This window comes from Solea senegalensis, linkage group LG12 (genome assembly GCF_019176455.1).
Source record: "Solea senegalensis isolate Sse05_10M linkage group LG12, IFAPA_SoseM_1, whole genome shotgun sequence".
Taxonomy (NCBI): Eukaryota; Metazoa; Chordata; class Actinopteri; order Pleuronectiformes; family Soleidae; genus Solea; species Solea senegalensis.
Window position 1 is genome coordinate 6,730,268 of NC_058032.1, and position 18,368 is coordinate 6,748,635.

General features: G+C 42.1%; 2 protein-coding genes across 5 annotated transcripts in view; one reads left to right on the plus strand and one right to left on the minus strand.

The window, feature by feature from the left end:
* Positions 1-18,368, plus strand: part of f9a (coagulation factor IXa) — a 104,586-nt gene that overhangs the window by 69,952 nt on the left and 16,266 nt on the right. The window contains exon 1 of one of the 2 annotated variants that reach the window (XM_044039930.1): positions 17,805-18,032. The exons of the other annotated variant lie outside the window; for it this stretch is intronic. Within the exon in view, the coding sequence (XP_043895865.1) occupies positions 18,005-18,032 (28 nt within the window). The 5' untranslated portion in view covers positions 17,805-18,004. Of the gene's footprint in view, positions 1-17,804; positions 18,033-18,368 lie in introns of those variants that run through there. 2 annotated transcript variants of the gene reach the window in all.
* The window catches only part of fgf13a (fibroblast growth factor 13a), a 76,454-nt gene that overhangs the window by 54,556 nt on the left and 3,530 nt on the right, over positions 1-18,368 (minus strand). The window lies entirely within an intron of this gene.

Below are 18,368 nucleotides of genomic sequence, written 5' to 3' on the forward strand. Positions count from 1 at the left end.
ACCTGCGCCATAAACGGGTGTAATGACACTATGTGGAAGCAAAACTGTGAACCGTTCCCTTCAAGGGTAAGAGCATGATGACAGCTTAGCAACCAATCAATGCCTCAAATAAATGTGGGCCTTGCGATACCAAAACTGACCGCAACCTTGGGTGTGGTGACTTTAAAGGAATGGCGGAATTTACTAGTTGGTGTTGTGTTACTCGTTCTGTCTGGCTGCCATGAAACTCACCCGTCTGTCTGTCTGTCTGTCAGCTAGACAATTAAAATATTCCATGAAATGTGATGGAGGAGTGTGACATAACTCAATTATGGAGGATATAGGGTGTTGCTCTGAATACCCTTCTAGCTGTCCATGCTTGTATGGACTAAGTCTCCCTGCAGCGCATCCTTGCTCCTGTGTTCATTTAGACCAGGGTGGGGTAAATGTCTGTTGATACATATGGACACGCACTTGATTTCTCAGTGGGTTTCCATTTAAAAACACTGCCAACCACGTTTGAGACGGTGTTTTGGCCGAGCTGTGAATTTAACCTCGACCAGAGCAAGCGAGTGAGAAGGTTACCCACTGTGCCACCGATGCTTTTTAAAATCCCATTGATTTCTTTTGTGGGACTATGTTTATATTCAGTGGTAGAGATTAAAAATTTACCAATTTATATTAGAAATAATAATAAACACCTCATTTCAAGCTTTTTCCAGAGGTTGCTTTGTAGTCCGGCTTTTTTTTTTTTTTTGCCAGGACATATTTGTAGGAGCAGTGGGTGTGCAGTTTCATTTAAGGGTCCTGGCATTTTAATGTAGTACAGAGGAGGATGTTTAGAGCATTTAAAAGATTATTATTCATGGTAGTTTTCAAAGGCAAATTCTGTGTAAAACGCAGCAGCAACTGACGACAGATGACGTCATTAAAAGGCGACCGAAGTGAATGAAACAGTCTGTTACCTTCAAGATTTGAGAGTGTTGGAAATGTCTTTGTATTGTATTGTCAGGTATTTATTGTGAAAATCCTCTTGGCAGCAGCCTCAGCTACATACTGGTGAACTTTAATGTAACAGAAGTGGTGAACATAGGGATGAATTTGTTGAGTTGTGTTGCCTCAATAAAAATCGGACGTGCAGATTATCTGGTTGGATCTGATGAATTCACTTGCAGTCATAAACGCATGCTTTTATTAAATATTAAAAAAAAAAACATGAGCTGAATGTTCCTCTTCTCCTGCTACGTGCCATGTTTTTTCATTTGTCATTTGTCGTTATGCAACAGAGGAGAAAAAAAACCGAAACTTGGCAATGTGGGAGGGTTTTTTTATATTCAAATGTGACTTTCCAGAAATAGCTCACAGTCGGCTCCATCCAGTTTAGCTCTCATTGATGAATAATTCAGTGAAGTTTTTACAGGTGAAAATTAGCTCGTCCTCACACTCCCCCGCAGTGTTGCCTCAGACGCGGCAGAGATGCCGTGCACATGCCGCATATATATACACGTCCTGTACATACTGTACATGATGACACCAAACACTAACATGCGCTACATCACATAATCTGGTGACACACAGAGAGAGCGTGCCAATTCAGGCAAATCCCTCCATTTATAGACACGAATAACGCTGTGTGTTCCCATGCTACACGTATCCTATATTAGGACTTAGATTGGAGAGGGGAGGGGCGGGGAGGACACTTAAACACTTCTTTTTGTCTGCTGTCTAAGTGAAATTCTCCCCTTCTCTTACATGCTTAGCCCCATAGTGGAGCCTTGTTGATTTGTTTGTGTGTGTAGGAGGGAGACACATTAATCCTAGCTTACCTGCTCACAGCTGCACTACAGTATAACACCTCAGCAGCCAGGAATGCACATTTACGTCAGCTCCCAACATGTCAAGTAGTGAATATCCCAAAATACATGTGGGCTTCGTAAGGAATCTCCCTCTGCGTTCAAACTGCGGCTAAATGAATCAATAATCGCTGTGTAACAGATTTAAACACCACACGACACCATCAAAAGAGTGAACTCATTGAGATTTGATTTTATTGCAAGGATTAAAAAAAGAAGAAGAACAGTCAAAAAGGGAACCATTCGATTTAAGCCTTTTTGTGTGATTTTGATTTGAAGACAATGGTCTTGGTTCAAGCCTCCATAAAAACAGGCTGAGCAGTGCTGGGCTGAGAGGGTGGGGCTTGTCAGATCATGTGAATGCAGGTTTTCTGTCAGGAACAGCCTAGAACAACTTCTGCTTTACAAGGTTTAATTGACCAGTTTGAGCTTAAGTGGGCCTGAGTAACTGGGCTGGTCTGATCTTGTCTAATCTGGGCCGGGTTGTTCTGGGTCTGTCTGTTGACTGTCCTCTGCTCAGCTCTGCCAGTTTTTACCCAGAGGGCCTGTTATTTTGGGAGCTCAGCTGAGAAGAGATGACAACATCGTGGACTGCTTAAGCTGCTTACATTTCCTCAAGCACTCCCTGTGCACCATGGGATCTACACCCATGTGTTGCTACTGTCACTTGTGCTCCACAAGCGTTGTGTTGTGACGTCACCGCGTGGCTACCTGGTGAACGTGTGCTAATCAAAGAGAGTGCCCAACATGTGTGTGTGAGCAGAGCTCCACTTGAGTGACAGACTTATTGGGAACTTGTGTTTTTTTTAAACAGGTTCTGTTGCATATTCACACAAATGTTTAGGCTTTGCTCTTTATGATCTATACGATCAATAACACAATATATTGCAAAATAATTTATTCAAAATCAATATAACAAAGGTTCAATATACAGTGTATATATATATATATATATCTATATATATATAGATATATATATATATATATATATATATATATATATATATATATATATATATATATATTCAATGTTTAGGCACAGTGCAAATGCACTTTAAGGCAAAGCATAAACATTTTGCTTGGCCTTTTGTGTTGTTTTCTGTCCATAGAGAATTAAAAAAGGTAGTTAAGTGGTTTTTTCAACTTTCAGTCTTTAAAGGAATACTTTAATTTGCATTTAGGTTGGGAAAACTGAGGTTGGGAAGTGCAATTTTTCAAAAATACTACCCTTATTCTAGTAATACAACGCTAAATGCAAATCGGTGAAGTATTCCTTGAAGTACCTGACATTTTATTGTGGTTTAAGTTTTTGGCCATTTTACTGCTTATGGGTCAAACATGGTCTCCGATGATGAGTAAATGCATAGTTAATACATTATTGATCAGACCGATGGTCACTGATGGCTCACAATAATGCGACAGTCGGCATCAATGCTCAATCATTACAACGATTCTGCTTCAGGAATTTAGACGGGACTGGACTTTAGTTGCTTCTTCAGCTCTGGCTGACAGATGGAAAACTCTAGAATGATTGTGTATGATTGGTATTGAAAAAGCACGTTGCTTGAAATTGAAAATTGGACAAAATGATGGGAAATATATATATTTTATGTAGTAAACGTTGACACATGAGAAACTACTTCACTGTAGAGAATATGAAACCGGGGGCAAAGGATGGGTCAGTGCTGCGTTAATCAAAAGGCCAATCATCCTGATTAACCTTACTGCACTGTGCTCTATAAAAGACCTTTATCACCAGTGGTTTTTCTATTATCACAGCGTGAACTGTTAGCACAGTCCTCCTTGATTCTGTGAGCTGATATCTTAACAGCATGCATACTCCGTGCATGATGGGAGCGCTGTGGTTATTAATGCTCACCCCGCACTGGCACAAACAGCCCCTGATGCAAACAGGAGAGACAGCCCACTGTAAAACTTCTGGCCCAAGTTATTACAGGCTCGTCGGCCGGCAGAGGAATATAACATTTGACAGCACGAAATCTAAGAGTCGCTGGGGCATAAAGAGGGGGCATTCAGAGGGAGTGTTATTCTGAGTGCGACGTTGAGAGCGTAAATTAGAGTGAAAGTAACGGAAAGGAAAAAGGAGACCGCTGGGATTCTTTAAACTCTGTCTAAAGACAGACTAACAATGCTCTGCTCGAGAAGTAGTTTGGAGTGATTGAAAATGCAGTAAGCGGTGTGAGGAAATAGTGACGACAGAAGTTCTCGAACCTTTTCTGAGGGATGATGATGACAAACTTGTTACAGACGCCATGAAATAAAACATTTATTTCAATGCCAAAACATTTGCCCTTGGGGCCAAAATAGAAATTTGATAGTGGGTAAAAACGTAAACATCACCTGCAGTGACTTTTTATATCCCTGATAAGCCCCCGGTGTGAATAAATAAAAAAATCCACTTAGTAAGCCTATATAACACGTTATCATGTTCACAGTCCCCCCCCTCCCATGTAAGCTGATGGACTATTTTAGTACAAGGAAGCAATTTGTTGTTTTAGTAATGAACTTTAATAAGCGGGTTAACATGCAGCAGCGAGGCAGACATTGCGATATAAACTTACAGGCTAAGGGTTGAAAATGAGGTGAGAGGCAGTGATAGCAGCATTCAGCTGAGCCGGCGGCCACCGTACACTATAGCGTCCAACAAAGTGAGACGGACAGGGGAGAAGCAAGAGGTAGAGAGAGACCCTCCGACCAACAGGAGTCACATTAAGGAACCTTTAAGTCTGTACGCACGGCCGTCTGCCATGCAAACTCTGGCTTAAGTGAGTGGGTGATAAAAATTCCACATATTGCCTTGAAGGGGGAACAACTGTCTTTGATGTTCTATTTAAAGCTCAGTGTCTAAAAGTGTTGAGTGGCCTCAGGTTTAGTGATCACTTTTAGCACCGAAAGGAAATCTAAATTAAGACTTGAATGGAAAAAAAACATCAAATAACAAAAATATACACTTAGATATTCTAATCTGAAAGGTATCGTGATTATGCTGTGCCACCACACGAGAGGCAGAGTGACCATATGTAGATTATTCTGCGCGTTACCGCAAGCTGTGACTTTCACGAAATGAATTCACAATCTTCACATAACAACATATGCTTGCAATTCGTCATGCAAATATTCATCACCACAACACAAAACGTGCGCAAACAAGGGAGATCGGAGAGTTCCCTTAATCAGATATAATGTAGACACGCTCACACTTTGTTTCTAGTAACGTCTTCATAATAAACTAAAATTACCCGACTGCGCCCCTTCCATGTTGTGTATTAGGTGACAGAGTCCAACACAGTCACGACAGATGGGCAAGCCATTAGATTTATGCTGGATCACCATGCCTCTGAGGGTTTGATATTACAAAGTCTGCGACACTGGTTCAAATCCTGATCCTTCAAAATAAAAGCTGGGATTTTATGTTACAGCCTCACTCCCAAGAACCCCTAAGAATTTGCCTAGTAGAATAATTATAGGTTCTGCCAGACCTTTGAAGGTTTTATTCATCCAAACGCTCTTCAAACTCTTTCACACTTTCACTTCAGCAACAGTTCCTCTGTGTGCATGTGAAATGTTCTGTACCTTCAAAATCTGTAGATGTTGTCATCTCCAATTCAGTCAATTTGATTTCAGATGTCAACTGTTTAAGGACAGATGAAGTTAAGAGACTCAAGACTCAAGGTTTTACGTGTATGAATTGGCCACAGTCACTGTTCTTGAAAAAGCAAAACGACAGACTTTCCACTGGCATGAGTGTTGAATAGTCCAAACATCATTTTGAGAAATTAATTAATTTACTCTCCTACTTCTCTTTGTGCAAATGTAATGAATAAGACAAAACAGCGTTTCTCTTAAAACCTCGGCGCTGTTTAATTGAAAGATGCGTGTGCTGTCTGTAACCTCCACGCACCCACACAACTGCCCGTTAACAAGCTTCAGCTGGCGTGATGCAGGCACACGTGCAACAGCCTCAGCGCCGCCTGACAGAATATCTGCCATCATCGGGTCATTTTTCTTCCATTTTTCTGCTTTCATCCCCCCCTTCAGTCATCAAGCGGGGTGCTGTGACACAAGCACTCATTAGTGAGCGGCAGTGGGCAGGCGGAGACCGCTATGAGAAGACAAACAACTTAATTAGTGGCAGCATAGCTTTAATAAGTTCAGCTCAAAATAGGTTTGGAAAAAAGCGGGTGAGAAACCAGCTCGGTAATTATGTCTCGGTCAGATTTGGATTTCGCATTTGAAACGGAGGCCACCGTTGTTGTGGCAGAGGTTCCACTCAAGGCTTTTGCTGTGTTGTTGGTATTCTCCTGAATGTGATGTCAACAACACGATAAGTGAGGCAAAATGTTAAAATTGCACTAATGACATCTCACACACGCTCCCATTTACAACTGCACGCACATGCAAATGTACGGCATCGCCACTCTGCTGGAGTTTCCAGTTTTACAGTGAAAACTCCAGCGAGAGTTTCAGTGAGAGTGAGCGCGGCAGAAATCCACATCGGGCTGTTTTCATTATTCCACTGTCTCTGCGCGGTGTGTTGTAAATCACCAGCGTTTAATGAACGGGAGGCAAGTTTACACTGAGTCTTTAATTCAATTTGAGCTCGCAATCTGCCTGTAATGAGTGCTCCATTATTAAGGTGAAGGCTAATTACACAATTAGGAACAGTTCCTGGGTCTTCCTCTTACACGCAGCACAGTGAGGTGAGTCTAACAAACTTTATGAAGCTTCATCAACATGCTCTTTAACTGTACACCACCTACTTACAGCAGAGAAGGAAGTAAACGAGGACAGCCAGATACGCACAGTGCGACGACAACAAAACTGAACACAACACAACAGATAACGACGGACGTCCAGCAGCTTTTTTTGTTCTACTTCAAGCTTAACTTCATTATCTGGTTCCTCAAGGGAAAGGTAGCACAAAATGCAACGGTTGGTCCCGGTTATATTGGCACTATTCCTAATGGAAACGCAAAGAAAATATGTAACGTACCGTTTCACCACTAAGCAGTATTGCATTTAAGTCCATAATTTACTTTTAAAAATGACAAAATTGCACAAGCTGAAGTGATGTCTTTACGTTTCATGAAAACCTCCTATATGTTGGGATTCCAGCACAGGTCAGGTCACTCAGCAGCAGCAGGGATAGTGGTTATCACAGAGCAGGCAGCTTGGTTACCCTGCAGGGAAAGGGAACTCAAGATACCTCCGTGTGTGTTTGTGTTTGTTTGTGCATGTGTGTGTGTGTGTGTGTGTGTGTGTGTGTGTGTTGTGGGCGGGTACTGCTGTGATGCTACAGCCAAGACAGGATGGAGACCCAGAGCCAAAGACGAGACCAGTTGACCAACTCGCGGAGAGACTGAACGGCCATCTGTCCCAGAGCTTTGCAGTACCCACCCACACAAACACATACTCTCTCCCTCCCGCTCCCTCCCGCTCCCTCCCGCTCCCTCCCGCTCCCTCCCGCTCCCTCCCACTCTCTCTCTTGCTTCAGTTGTCCCTGAATCCCCAGTGTTGGTCCTTACTCTGTGTCCTACTGGACAATCCTCACAATTCATGAATGAAGGAAAAATAAAACTGGGTATATTTTACAAGGGAAACATTTTACACCGTTTTTGTGCTCATATTTGTCACTTTGCTAATGTATTACAGCCATATTCACTGACTGATTTGTTATTTATATTTTCTGTTCACTCCAGAGATAAAAACAAGAAAGCGAAGAAAATAGGCCATAAATGAAACTCAACGACAAAAATAATCTCCTTCGCTTCCCCATATCTCACAGCTGAGAGCAATACCATTGTTTAACAGGTGTGATGGCCGATTTTTAACGCAAGTGTGAGGACTGCCTCCACACGGCGTTAACAACACAGTCTGTTCATATATAACACCAAAATACCCACTAACACCGTCTGTAAATGTATCCGTTTGCGAGCAGACGTAATAATGTTTAGATTATTGATATGAATAGTTATTATTCCCAGATGAACAGATTCCTTTCGGGCCACCAACTACTTTTGCCAAATTGTTTTCAGCCTGTCACATAAGATCTAAATGTAAATGTTTTAAAAAGCATGTATAAGATCTTATAATATCTATACTGGGAATGGCTGTTCACTTATAAAGAAACAGCAGTAAAAAATAGTCATCATAGAGTTATAGTATCCACACATGTGCTCTTGTCACAATTTAGAATGTGAAGTGGGTCACTAGGTGGCATCTTTAAAAAAGCAGGCACCCGCATAGAAGTTTAAAATATAAATTTATGAATTAGCCCATTTACAGCAGTGTGCGTGTTTTCACCGTGTTTTGCCACAACGACAACCACTTTACTCTAATTGTGTGAAGATGTGTGAGTCGATGAAAGTGTCTACAGATGTTCACGTTTCCTAAATTATTCCGGGGCGCACAAATAATTTAGGGAAACCAGACAGTGCTGAGTCCCTCCTCCTCCTCCTCCTCCGTTCTTCCTGGTCAGTGAAGAGAAAGTGAAGAAAGAGAGGATACACAAACATTCCAGCTGGTGGAAGGTTTAGGCTCGCTATTTATACAATGGCTCAGCTTTTTTTGTGGGGATAAACTCGTGTCTGAAAATACATTTCCGATGTATTTGTATAAAAATGATCCAATTTATTAAGTGGGAACCAGCAAAATGATACATACACTGCACAAAATGTGTTATATTAATGTATGCAAAGGTTAGCACACAGAAGACCTATCTCAATACACAAATACAGCAAAAAAAAAAAGGGGAGGGGGGGGTGGAAAAATCTGGACTATGAACAAAAGCAAGATGCTTTTCCAGTCTGATCTACAGAGTGAAGCCAAATACAGAGATCCTGAGATAACGCTGGCAAACCAGCCCGAAAACACATGAACACAGACAGACAATTCTACTCTGCTGGTGGAGGGTTGCAGTATTCTTCCATCACGGTCACATACAGCATGTTCGAAAGGTTACCGTGATACAAATGTCTTTGTGCTATGAATAGTGTGACCAAGATTAAAACAAAAAAGGAGCCATAAAGAAAGCTTCTATTGTGTAAGACGAGAACTGACCACATGACTGCACAGTACACCAAACAGGGTCATGGCACACACACACACAGCAGTGGCTTCCTCTCACCACGACACAGATTTTTAACAGTACTTTATTTAGAGCTGGTGCTCCTGTGAAATGAAACTTGCTGAAGAGTTGGAAACGCTCAAACTGTAATGAGAAATGAAATGCCTGCACTTAATATTGAATGTATTACAGAAGGAACAACAGAAGGCGGAGGAACTGAAGCAATGTCATAAATGTTCCACTGTAACCTTTAAGGAAAGCTGAAGCTTTTAGTCATTATTGCGTGTAACCTTTTCATGTCGCCTACAGCACTATTCATCTCCTTTATGGTGGCCACTTCTGCGGTTATAGATTATTGTTAGTCAGATCACTGACTGCCATCTCTCTCTCTCTCTGTGGTCCTTTGCTTCCCTCCCCACGTCTTTCTCTTCCTCCCTCTGTGCTGCAGTGTAGGCAGAGACTTGTCTCTTGAAATTAGCCTGAAAATGATGTGGTCACTCACGACAATAAATCTCTGATGACATCTGACGAAACAAAAAGAAAAGTTTGTGAGATCGGAAGCAAATTTGAATCAGAATCACACAAACTAAAAGTCGACTGAAGGTTTGTTGATCTGTAGCCCGTGCAAAGATGGAGATGTGTTTTATGAGTTTTAATGTTACAGTTTGTGCCTAAATGAATGCTGACACTTCTATGTGCAGTTCCTTGCACTCCTGCGTTGCCTTGCATTCTTGTTTTTCACTATGTTTAGCACAGTTTTATCATCTCCATTTTTAAGCAGCATGTCTCAGGTTTCTTCTGGGCTGTCATCGCATGTTTGCTATATCAACTAGGGGTAGCCAAGGTATGTCATCTAAGATTATATTGGGATTGTTCTTCCAAAGATTGTCGTATTGACATAATCGAGTATTTTGATTACTTTACAAAAAACGGATGAAAAATGCACAAAATCTCCACTTAACTCAGTGTCACTTGAACACGAGAGGGCCTACATGATCACATGACCTCTTGCCTCTCTGCATCTTGCAGGGGTCGGTCTTTAAATTGTTTCATGAGTTGCTCTTTTTTGTATGCTGCTGTTAATCTCCCACCCCCCAAAAAAATATTGAGTGTTAATATTAACTACATAAACCACATAAAATAAAATAAAAACATTTTATAAGTCGCAGTCTGTGGCACACTTTACACCCAGGACATGCCGCCCACATGCTGTGTCCTGGTTTACTGTTGTTGGTATTGACAGAAGTCCAGCCAACAGCTTTACAGCTGAAATGTCGGTCATCTATTGGCGGTGATGGCCGACATTTCTGTCCTAATAACCCTCAAAAGACGAGAGGAGGCGCAAGAAAATGACAACGCAAGCACACAGCTCGACACCATAAGGACACGTAACAAGGAGCTTGCATAATATCTCAACCTTCTTCTGTAAGTTGCTCGTTCAATTTGGAACACACCATTAGATGCAAATACAGTTCATCCACGTAAAGTTATACTGGTTTTCATTTTTCTCCTGGTTTATTGGTTTATTGTCTCCTAAGGTTGATGATATAACTTGAGGTAATGCCGTGGTTGGTGGTCGTTCTTTGCCACGGGCCGGCTGTCGGGCCAGTGTGTCCCAAACCTAAAGTTGTAAGAGCTCATGACCACGGAGACATGCAAACACCAAACCACAAATATCCCTGTGTAATGTTCACACCACATATTCCCGATCCTCTCTCTGCGGCACACCCACATAGAACAGGAACACTATGCACACCTCCAACCAGAGTGTGTGTTTGTGTGAGCGCATGAGTGACAGCGTTCACAGTGCTGCGGCTCCAGCTCATCGGGAGTGCATGTTTGGAATCCAAGCCCCCCATGACTGACGACTCCTATGCTCATCGGGGCTTTGTTGCCGTGGCAGCATCTCATTATGTAAATGATGAGATGCTAATTAGGAGGAGGCAGGCGGGGCCAAGATGTTCACTGCTCCAGACTGGCTTCATGGGCTCGTAAAGGACCACTGCTATATTTAGCATTCACCTCAGCATTCACCTGTCTTTTTTCTTACCCCGTTCTTTCTCACATCCTCAAGACAGAAGCCGCTGCTTGCATTTCATACTTGATTCATCGTTGGCATGCAGCGGCTGTCTGCACAGTACTGAAATTAACATGCAAGGGCACACAACCACATTTCATTCCAGAGTTTGACTTTTACTACTTTAGGTGTTTCATGTGCTGATTTTAAACGTCTGGATTTGTTTTATCTTCTGCCCGTTTAATATTTTACAGCACGTGTGTATAACCACGTCTTTCTCTGTTCTCCGCATAGCTTGAATCAAATGAGCTTTCTCTAAAGGGGTTTGGTGCTAATGGCTTTTTGCTATATATCATCTTTCATGTTCCAGCTCAAGAGAAGCCTCTACTAAGTGCCCCGGTCATTCCAGACATTAAACATGACCCGAAGACATGGATCTGTACAATACATGTGCACGCATAGCTTTAAATTAGGTGTCGTATAATAATTGTCTTTCAACTGTCCCGGAAGATATCACCGATAGCGTCGAAGCTCATTTAAGACTTAATCCTCATTAATATTGAGGCTGTGATAGCTTCACTTCCCTCTTCACATAAAACACTCTGTCTGTATTTCTGTTACGATAGAACTGCTATTTTGAGTGAGTGACCCGTAGATCGATAAGGTCGAGGTTGTGAGTCAATGTCCTGATTAATGAGCAATAACTGAATTTGTTTACTCCTCCACTTCACTCTTGCCCTCCACTTCCAGCATCTGTTACACTAATGTCACTTACATATGCATGAGCGACAACATTTCATGGGTAGTTAGGGACATTGCAAAGTGTTCACCGAAACTGCTTTCCAGTCAGAATTAGTCGTTTTTGCACACACACACACACACCAATTAGTGATAGTGACTTTGTCCTCTGCATTTAACCCGTCCTTATTACACACCAGTAGTGAACACACACAAGCCGGGCGCAGGAGCAGTATTGTATGGCTTGCTCAGGGGCACACCAGTGGGATTGAACTAGCGATTTTCCAGTTACAGGCCCAATTCCTTTCCAGTGCTGCTGACAAAGGTTATGAAACCCAATTTTCCTGTGTGCACATGCTTTACATACCTCAATCAGGCTATTTTGTAATGCTGCCATTTCTTCATTATCAAGACTTAAGTTATTCTACATAATTGGTAGATGAAGGTTCATTTAAATAATCTGTGGATGATTGCAAAAGTTAGTGCATGGCTAAGCTATATGATATCAATACCTGTTGACCATAGTGTTACTATGATGACATTGCATTCATCATGTGATTGGATTTTATTTTTTACCACCAGTTGTTCTCGACAGGAAGCCATCTAGCATTAAAACGTACACATGGCAAGTTTATTTAGAAAGGTTTGACAATGCTAACAACAGTCGCAATGCTCAGTGGGTCACCACAAATAAGTCTGTTAAGACTGTCGTACAGTTTTACATTGATGAGGAATCCCTTCCCTTAACTAGTTGTGCTTTTCTTTCTCCTCTTGACAATATTGACAATTTAGAGGACAAGTTAGGTTTTCAGGTCCTTTTATTTGTATCCTCCAAACCATTCAGATAAACAAGACAGGTAAATCTAGCAATAAAACAGAGCGTATATTACTGGGGGAAAAAAACCTAATTTGATTGGTTTGCGGTGAATTGCTGCTATGAAGCGCACTCAGAGTGAGCAGAAGAAGCAGGTTGCAATGGGAACAAACACAAGCTACGGATGTTGTGGTTAGCTCTCGGTGCTCCAGGCTCTTGTAAACTTTCAGTGACTCTCTGGATTAAGATGAATGGAGGTCAATCGAGAAGTCGGGATACCGCAGGTCCGGAATAATGTCCTCTCTGCCTGCTTCCGACCGCGTAAAACGCAGGCCGCAGGTATATCAGTTGACCCTAAAGTGTGCAGTGAACTCTGACAGGTTGAATCCAGCACCACTCCTGTTCATATGGTCTGCATCTTAGGCTGCCTGTTGCAAAGGGTGCAAAGGGACTGAGTCACGGGATTTCCGGTGCTCTACTGTATAATAATATTTGTGTTGTGTTGTGCATTTAAATATAGCAATATCCAGGGTCTTAGAGTATTTTTAGAGTATTTTTTTCTACATTAGGCATCTAAGAGAGCAAACAAGTGATGGATCAGGCTTTACACTGCTTTTGCCAGTCACATAAAATTCTGGCTTTATCTTACTCAGTCTAGTCCATCAACTCATCTCTCACAAAAATAGCTTGATACATGTACCATTCCAGCCTGCAGCTCTTGTTTATGACCACACCGCCTCCCGTTCTTACCTCCCTTTAATCCCCTTCATAATTTTCACCCACTTTAATTAGTTTGTCCACAGCAACTATTAATCCTGGGCACAATTTAAAACATAAAAAACCATAAAACCTTTGAACATCACATGACTTTGAGGCCTTGACTCATCTCCTCCATCATTAACCCACAATAGTTGACATAGCTAACTGCAGCAAGCCGTAGCTTCAGCAGCAACCTTGAAATACTGTAATTGCTTCTGTGAACCCCTAGTGCCGTCCTCAAAACCTACAATAGCTCTCCACTGCGTCATACATGATTTGTTGTGTGTCTGTTTATTCAGTTATTCATTGAAAACTGGGGTGTGAAAAAGCACTAAGATTGAACATCATTGTCCATTGATACTTGAGTTCCGGTTTAACTTTTGCAGAAGCTAAGTCGGGATGGACATGAACTCAATCAGTTAATGTGACGCTTTGTAATTATCAAAACATCTAGTTAGTCAACTGCATGTTTGTTTGCAGATGTGAAGAACTGTAAGACATCTTTTGAACACGTCTTGAAGCTAATCATCTAAGCTCAATATGCCATGGATAAAGTAATTTACCAGGGTCCTTGAATGCATCTCGTTAGCTGCCTCCCCTTTGCTGTAAACTCTGCATTCGCCTCACAAGCTCTCACGCACTGAAGTTTAGAATATATAAATATTTGGCGAATAATCCGGTTGAATATTCAAATGGCTTTTTTCTTTGTCTGTCCGTCCCTCAAGGATACATTTAGAAGCACGCGTGCAACACATACATATTTGGACAAATGAAGAAAGACGTCAGAGGTATTTCGCTCCAGCAGAACTGCTGAGGCCCACTGTACCCAGTGTGAATGTGAATGTGAGCGCGGGGTTGTGTGAAGGCTTACAGACAAATGAGTCAGCGCTGCCACATGCTCTGTTGAGCAGATGAGCTCGTTCCGTCATCTCAGATGGGCTAAAAGCATTTGATCTGCACAGAGCTTATTAGCACTGGAGCTGGAATGTCACATACCTGGCAGAGGTGTGCGTGATGGTTTCTGTTTGCCATTTGTCAACTCCTGCATACTGTACGGTGAATATATAAAAAAAGAAACTATAAAATGAAAGTGTGCCGTCTTCAGAGCAGCAGTAGAACGAAAACCAGATAAAGACATAATTAAGAATTGTTTTTATGCCGATGTCGTCTCTGTCCTCCACTTCCTTGTCCTATAAAGATGTGCATTGACAGGAATACTGCTAACCTCGACTTGGCTTCTATAGGCATTTACATATATAGAAAATGGTCCATAGATTATATAAAGCGGATCTCTAATGTTTCATATGACATAGATTTAAATGTGCAGTGAACAAAAAGGGGAAAAGGCCATCCCACTCACTCTCTATTTCATTGTTCCTGCTCTTTGGAGAAACCACATTCATTCTTATTAGGGCAGTCTGACACACAATTACAATTATGGTGGATTATCTTCAGATGGGATTAACTGTAGCATGGAGAGCATTTCTGAAAGTAAAATTACAGCACTCAGGATCCACAGGTTGTAGAAGATAATCCCACACCTGTTTATTCATGAGTCTTGATGAGAAATGAAATACTTAACATTAGCTGTGTGATAACAAGTGTGAGACCACTGTGTATATGTCTACTGATTTTCCTGAATCAATGTCGGTTCAGTTTGATAGATTCCTGTTCTTGTAGTTCGTTAATCAGACCAGACGTCCACTCTAGGTGTAGCAGTGTCTTCAGTGGCGAAGCTCCTGCCGTGTTTTCAGATTCTGTCACATGACCTGATCACACAAGACTAAAGGCGGAAAAAGGCGTTCATTAAACCAATCTGTCTTGGGATTTTGTGAATCAACATCATTCACGTGAAGATAAACTTTCTAGAGACAACTTTGTGTGAAACAGGCCATAATAAGAGGTGTTACATGTTTATGTGGAGCCAATATTGTCCATTTCAGTCTTTAAAGTTGTTAACCTCTATCCAACTTGTCCCCCACAGCCACTACGTCACAAATACACAAACATTTGGCCTGGTTGAGGTTATGTTTGAGTTCAGTAACCTCTTACTGAACTCTCTTGGTTCTTTCACGTAACTTTAGGCCAAACAAAATGGCCAAACCAATGTCTAGAGAAGTCCTATCACATGAAGGGGAAGAAGACGTAAGAGATGACTGAGAGAATTACAGAGAAACAAAGAAGATGATTTTAAAAACCACTCGTCCTGTGGCCTTTCAGACAACAGCAGACAGACGAGTTATAACTGCGGGGACAGCGCGCAAAGCTTTTCACCTCAGAAGACACACAGCTCTGGATTAAAAGCTGCAAACTGACTAATGCAACAGAACATCCAGGTATTTAGAGATTTTAGGGGCAGAGCGTTTGTGACAGTGATGATGTAAGAGTGAACGTGATTCCCCTTCTAAGTTGAAAGAAATGAACGGGATGAAAAATGTGTTTTCCCGGAGATGTCGCAGATGTAATTCACCACTAATCGATTAATAATAACCCACTTAAACACTTTGGCACAGCCCACCTCCAACACTGTGTGGCTGGCATACTTAAAAGAACACAACTTTCTTCTCAGAGAAACAAACAGTACAAAATCCCAGAGAAAGCAGTGAAAGGAGAAGTCAATTCCAGGACACCCCATGTCAGAAACCCAATGTGACAGAGGAACTGACACAGAGACAGTCTCTAACATTAACAAACAGCAATCAGTGTCTAAGTCAGCGATGGAGAGTGGCAGATCTCTGATGCGAGGCTAGCCAGTTTCCTCCGGGCAGTGCAGCTTGATCTGCGTCAGTACCAGGAAAACATCTCACCGAAACGACTCCAGCACCCTGACATTCCAGATTCTTTCATGCCGCTGAGCATGTCCTCAAAAAACCCCAGTGTTTGCATGTGCCAAAAATGTGTGGAAATATTGTAGCCAAAATAATTCTTAATTCATTCTAAGTAAAGTCACGATTGGTACAGGTTACTACAGGTCTGAAAAAGTCAGCTCAGATTGTACATTCCCTTTGGAAATATGTCTGAACTAATATGTGAATAGGAATCTTAGAGAAAAGAAAAGGATTCAGAAAATCCTGCAATTGCTGGGTGAACGATGGTTTTATTTGGACTCACATGAAAATGTCCTTCTTTCACAGCCGAACTTCCGCACACCCGTGTGAATGCGTGCGAAACCTGACACTCTGCCGTGACCAATGCATGCCCAACATGTGCACGTAGACAGCTGGTCACATCAAAACAAGGCCTGGAGCACATGCTTATCACGCGAACTTTCACTGAGAGGAGACAAACGCGGCTTAACAGTGCACTTTTGAAGAGGCTCCTCGGCGAGCCAGCCATTCAGTGGAGAGATCTTCATGCCTCCGTAGACAGCTTGTGGTCATGCAGATGAGATTAGAGCAGGTGTCGGCGTCGAAGAGGACAACGCTGCCTGCATTGTGATCAATGAAGCGGCTTCCATCTCCTCTCGGGATAGCTATCGATTCTGTGGCTGCACGGATTTCGCGCCGACTTAATCGCCCTGTAAATATGCGCGACTTATTCAGTCCGCTCCGTTTGGATTGGACCTGCAATTTAAGGCCCAGCATGAATCCGCTGCCTGACGCTCAAGTTGAAGCCTGAGGAGAGTGATAGAAGTGATGGAGGTGCAGATTGTGGTTATTAAAACTAAACGGCTTTCTTAAAAATGAAAACGTAAATGAATACATAAATGATTATGTTAATCTAGCTGCTCACATGAAAAGTGTACGTGACCTTGACCTGGTCGGCACATGTAGTCCTCATGGAGACCCAAAGCCTGACCCGAATGAGGCCGAACATCACTTCTATGGAACTGGTTTAGTCTTGAGCTAAGATTGGAATTGTTGGATACGACACGGTTACGGTTAGGCATGAACCGGTCATGGTTAAGGTCAGGGATAATGCTCTGTTCAGCCTGTCCAGATGAACGGTCCTTAAAAGGATAGCTGCTTTGCATGAACCTGTGGGTGTGAGTGTGTGTGTGTGTGTGTGTGTGTCACACTTTGACACATCTCAGGTTCACAAGGACAGGAAGAAACTAACACAACGTGATTCACGAGTGTTGATACTGACGCTCTAATACACACCTCCTCCTTAAACACCACCATGACGGTCTCTCTCCCTTCTGCTTTTTACATACTCTGCTGCAGGAAGAATGATGGATTTTCTATAAACTGACGGCTGTCTCAAAACACCCTGTCGTGGATTGTGTCACTGATCTACACTTTGAGAACCTATATATTCAATATAATATATATAAGTGGAAAGATGAGTTCTTTTACTGTCCTTCCAATTTGTTTGTCAACTTTTTTTGTCGTTTTTTCTTTTCTTTTTTTAGTGAAATCCTGTAATTTAATTTCCAAGATTAACTGCAGTTATGGATTATGTCGAATCAAAAGCTTTGACTCTCAGTGTTTTCAGAGTGGTAGATGAAAGGAAACTGGGGAGAATCAAAAGCAGGGCAGTCCTCGGAGTCTGTATGGGCCAGCCGAGGAAATAATAGCTGCGTGATGGCAGCAGCTTCTGGATTTAATGGACTGTTTCCCTGAAATAATTTGTGTGACAGGTGGTTGTTGCCAGCGTTGGCAGCTTTAGTCCGTCCTCACATTTCCCTGGCAATTCTCTGCACTTGTGCCATTCACGTCTCCGAGGGAGGGCGACTATCGCCACGTGAAACTCTTCCGCTGGATCCACACATATGTGCTGGAGTTGTCGCCTGAAGTGCTTCTCATTCACTTTTAATGGAGATGCCGCCGAACTGCATTGTGGGTGCGTTGCTTTACTTTTGCCAATCAATTGGTGTTTATAACATTTTGGCTCAAACACTACAGAGCTCTCAGACAAGGGTGTTGTTTTTTTTACTCACTTAAATCTAGTGTGAGTGATAGATCGTTGTTTGTTTGTTTGTTTGTTTGGATGTTTGGTTTGTTTTTGTCTTGAACAAGCTTTGCTGTGTGTTCTTTGTTAAGGTGAAGATGTTTTTTTGGAGTATTTGAGAGTTTTGGAGATGCTGCTGCTGCTGCTGCTGCCTGAGAGCTTAAATGAGTCAGGCATTCACACATGCCATTGATTTCCACCGGGAGATTAGAGGGAAAGTTGGCGTGG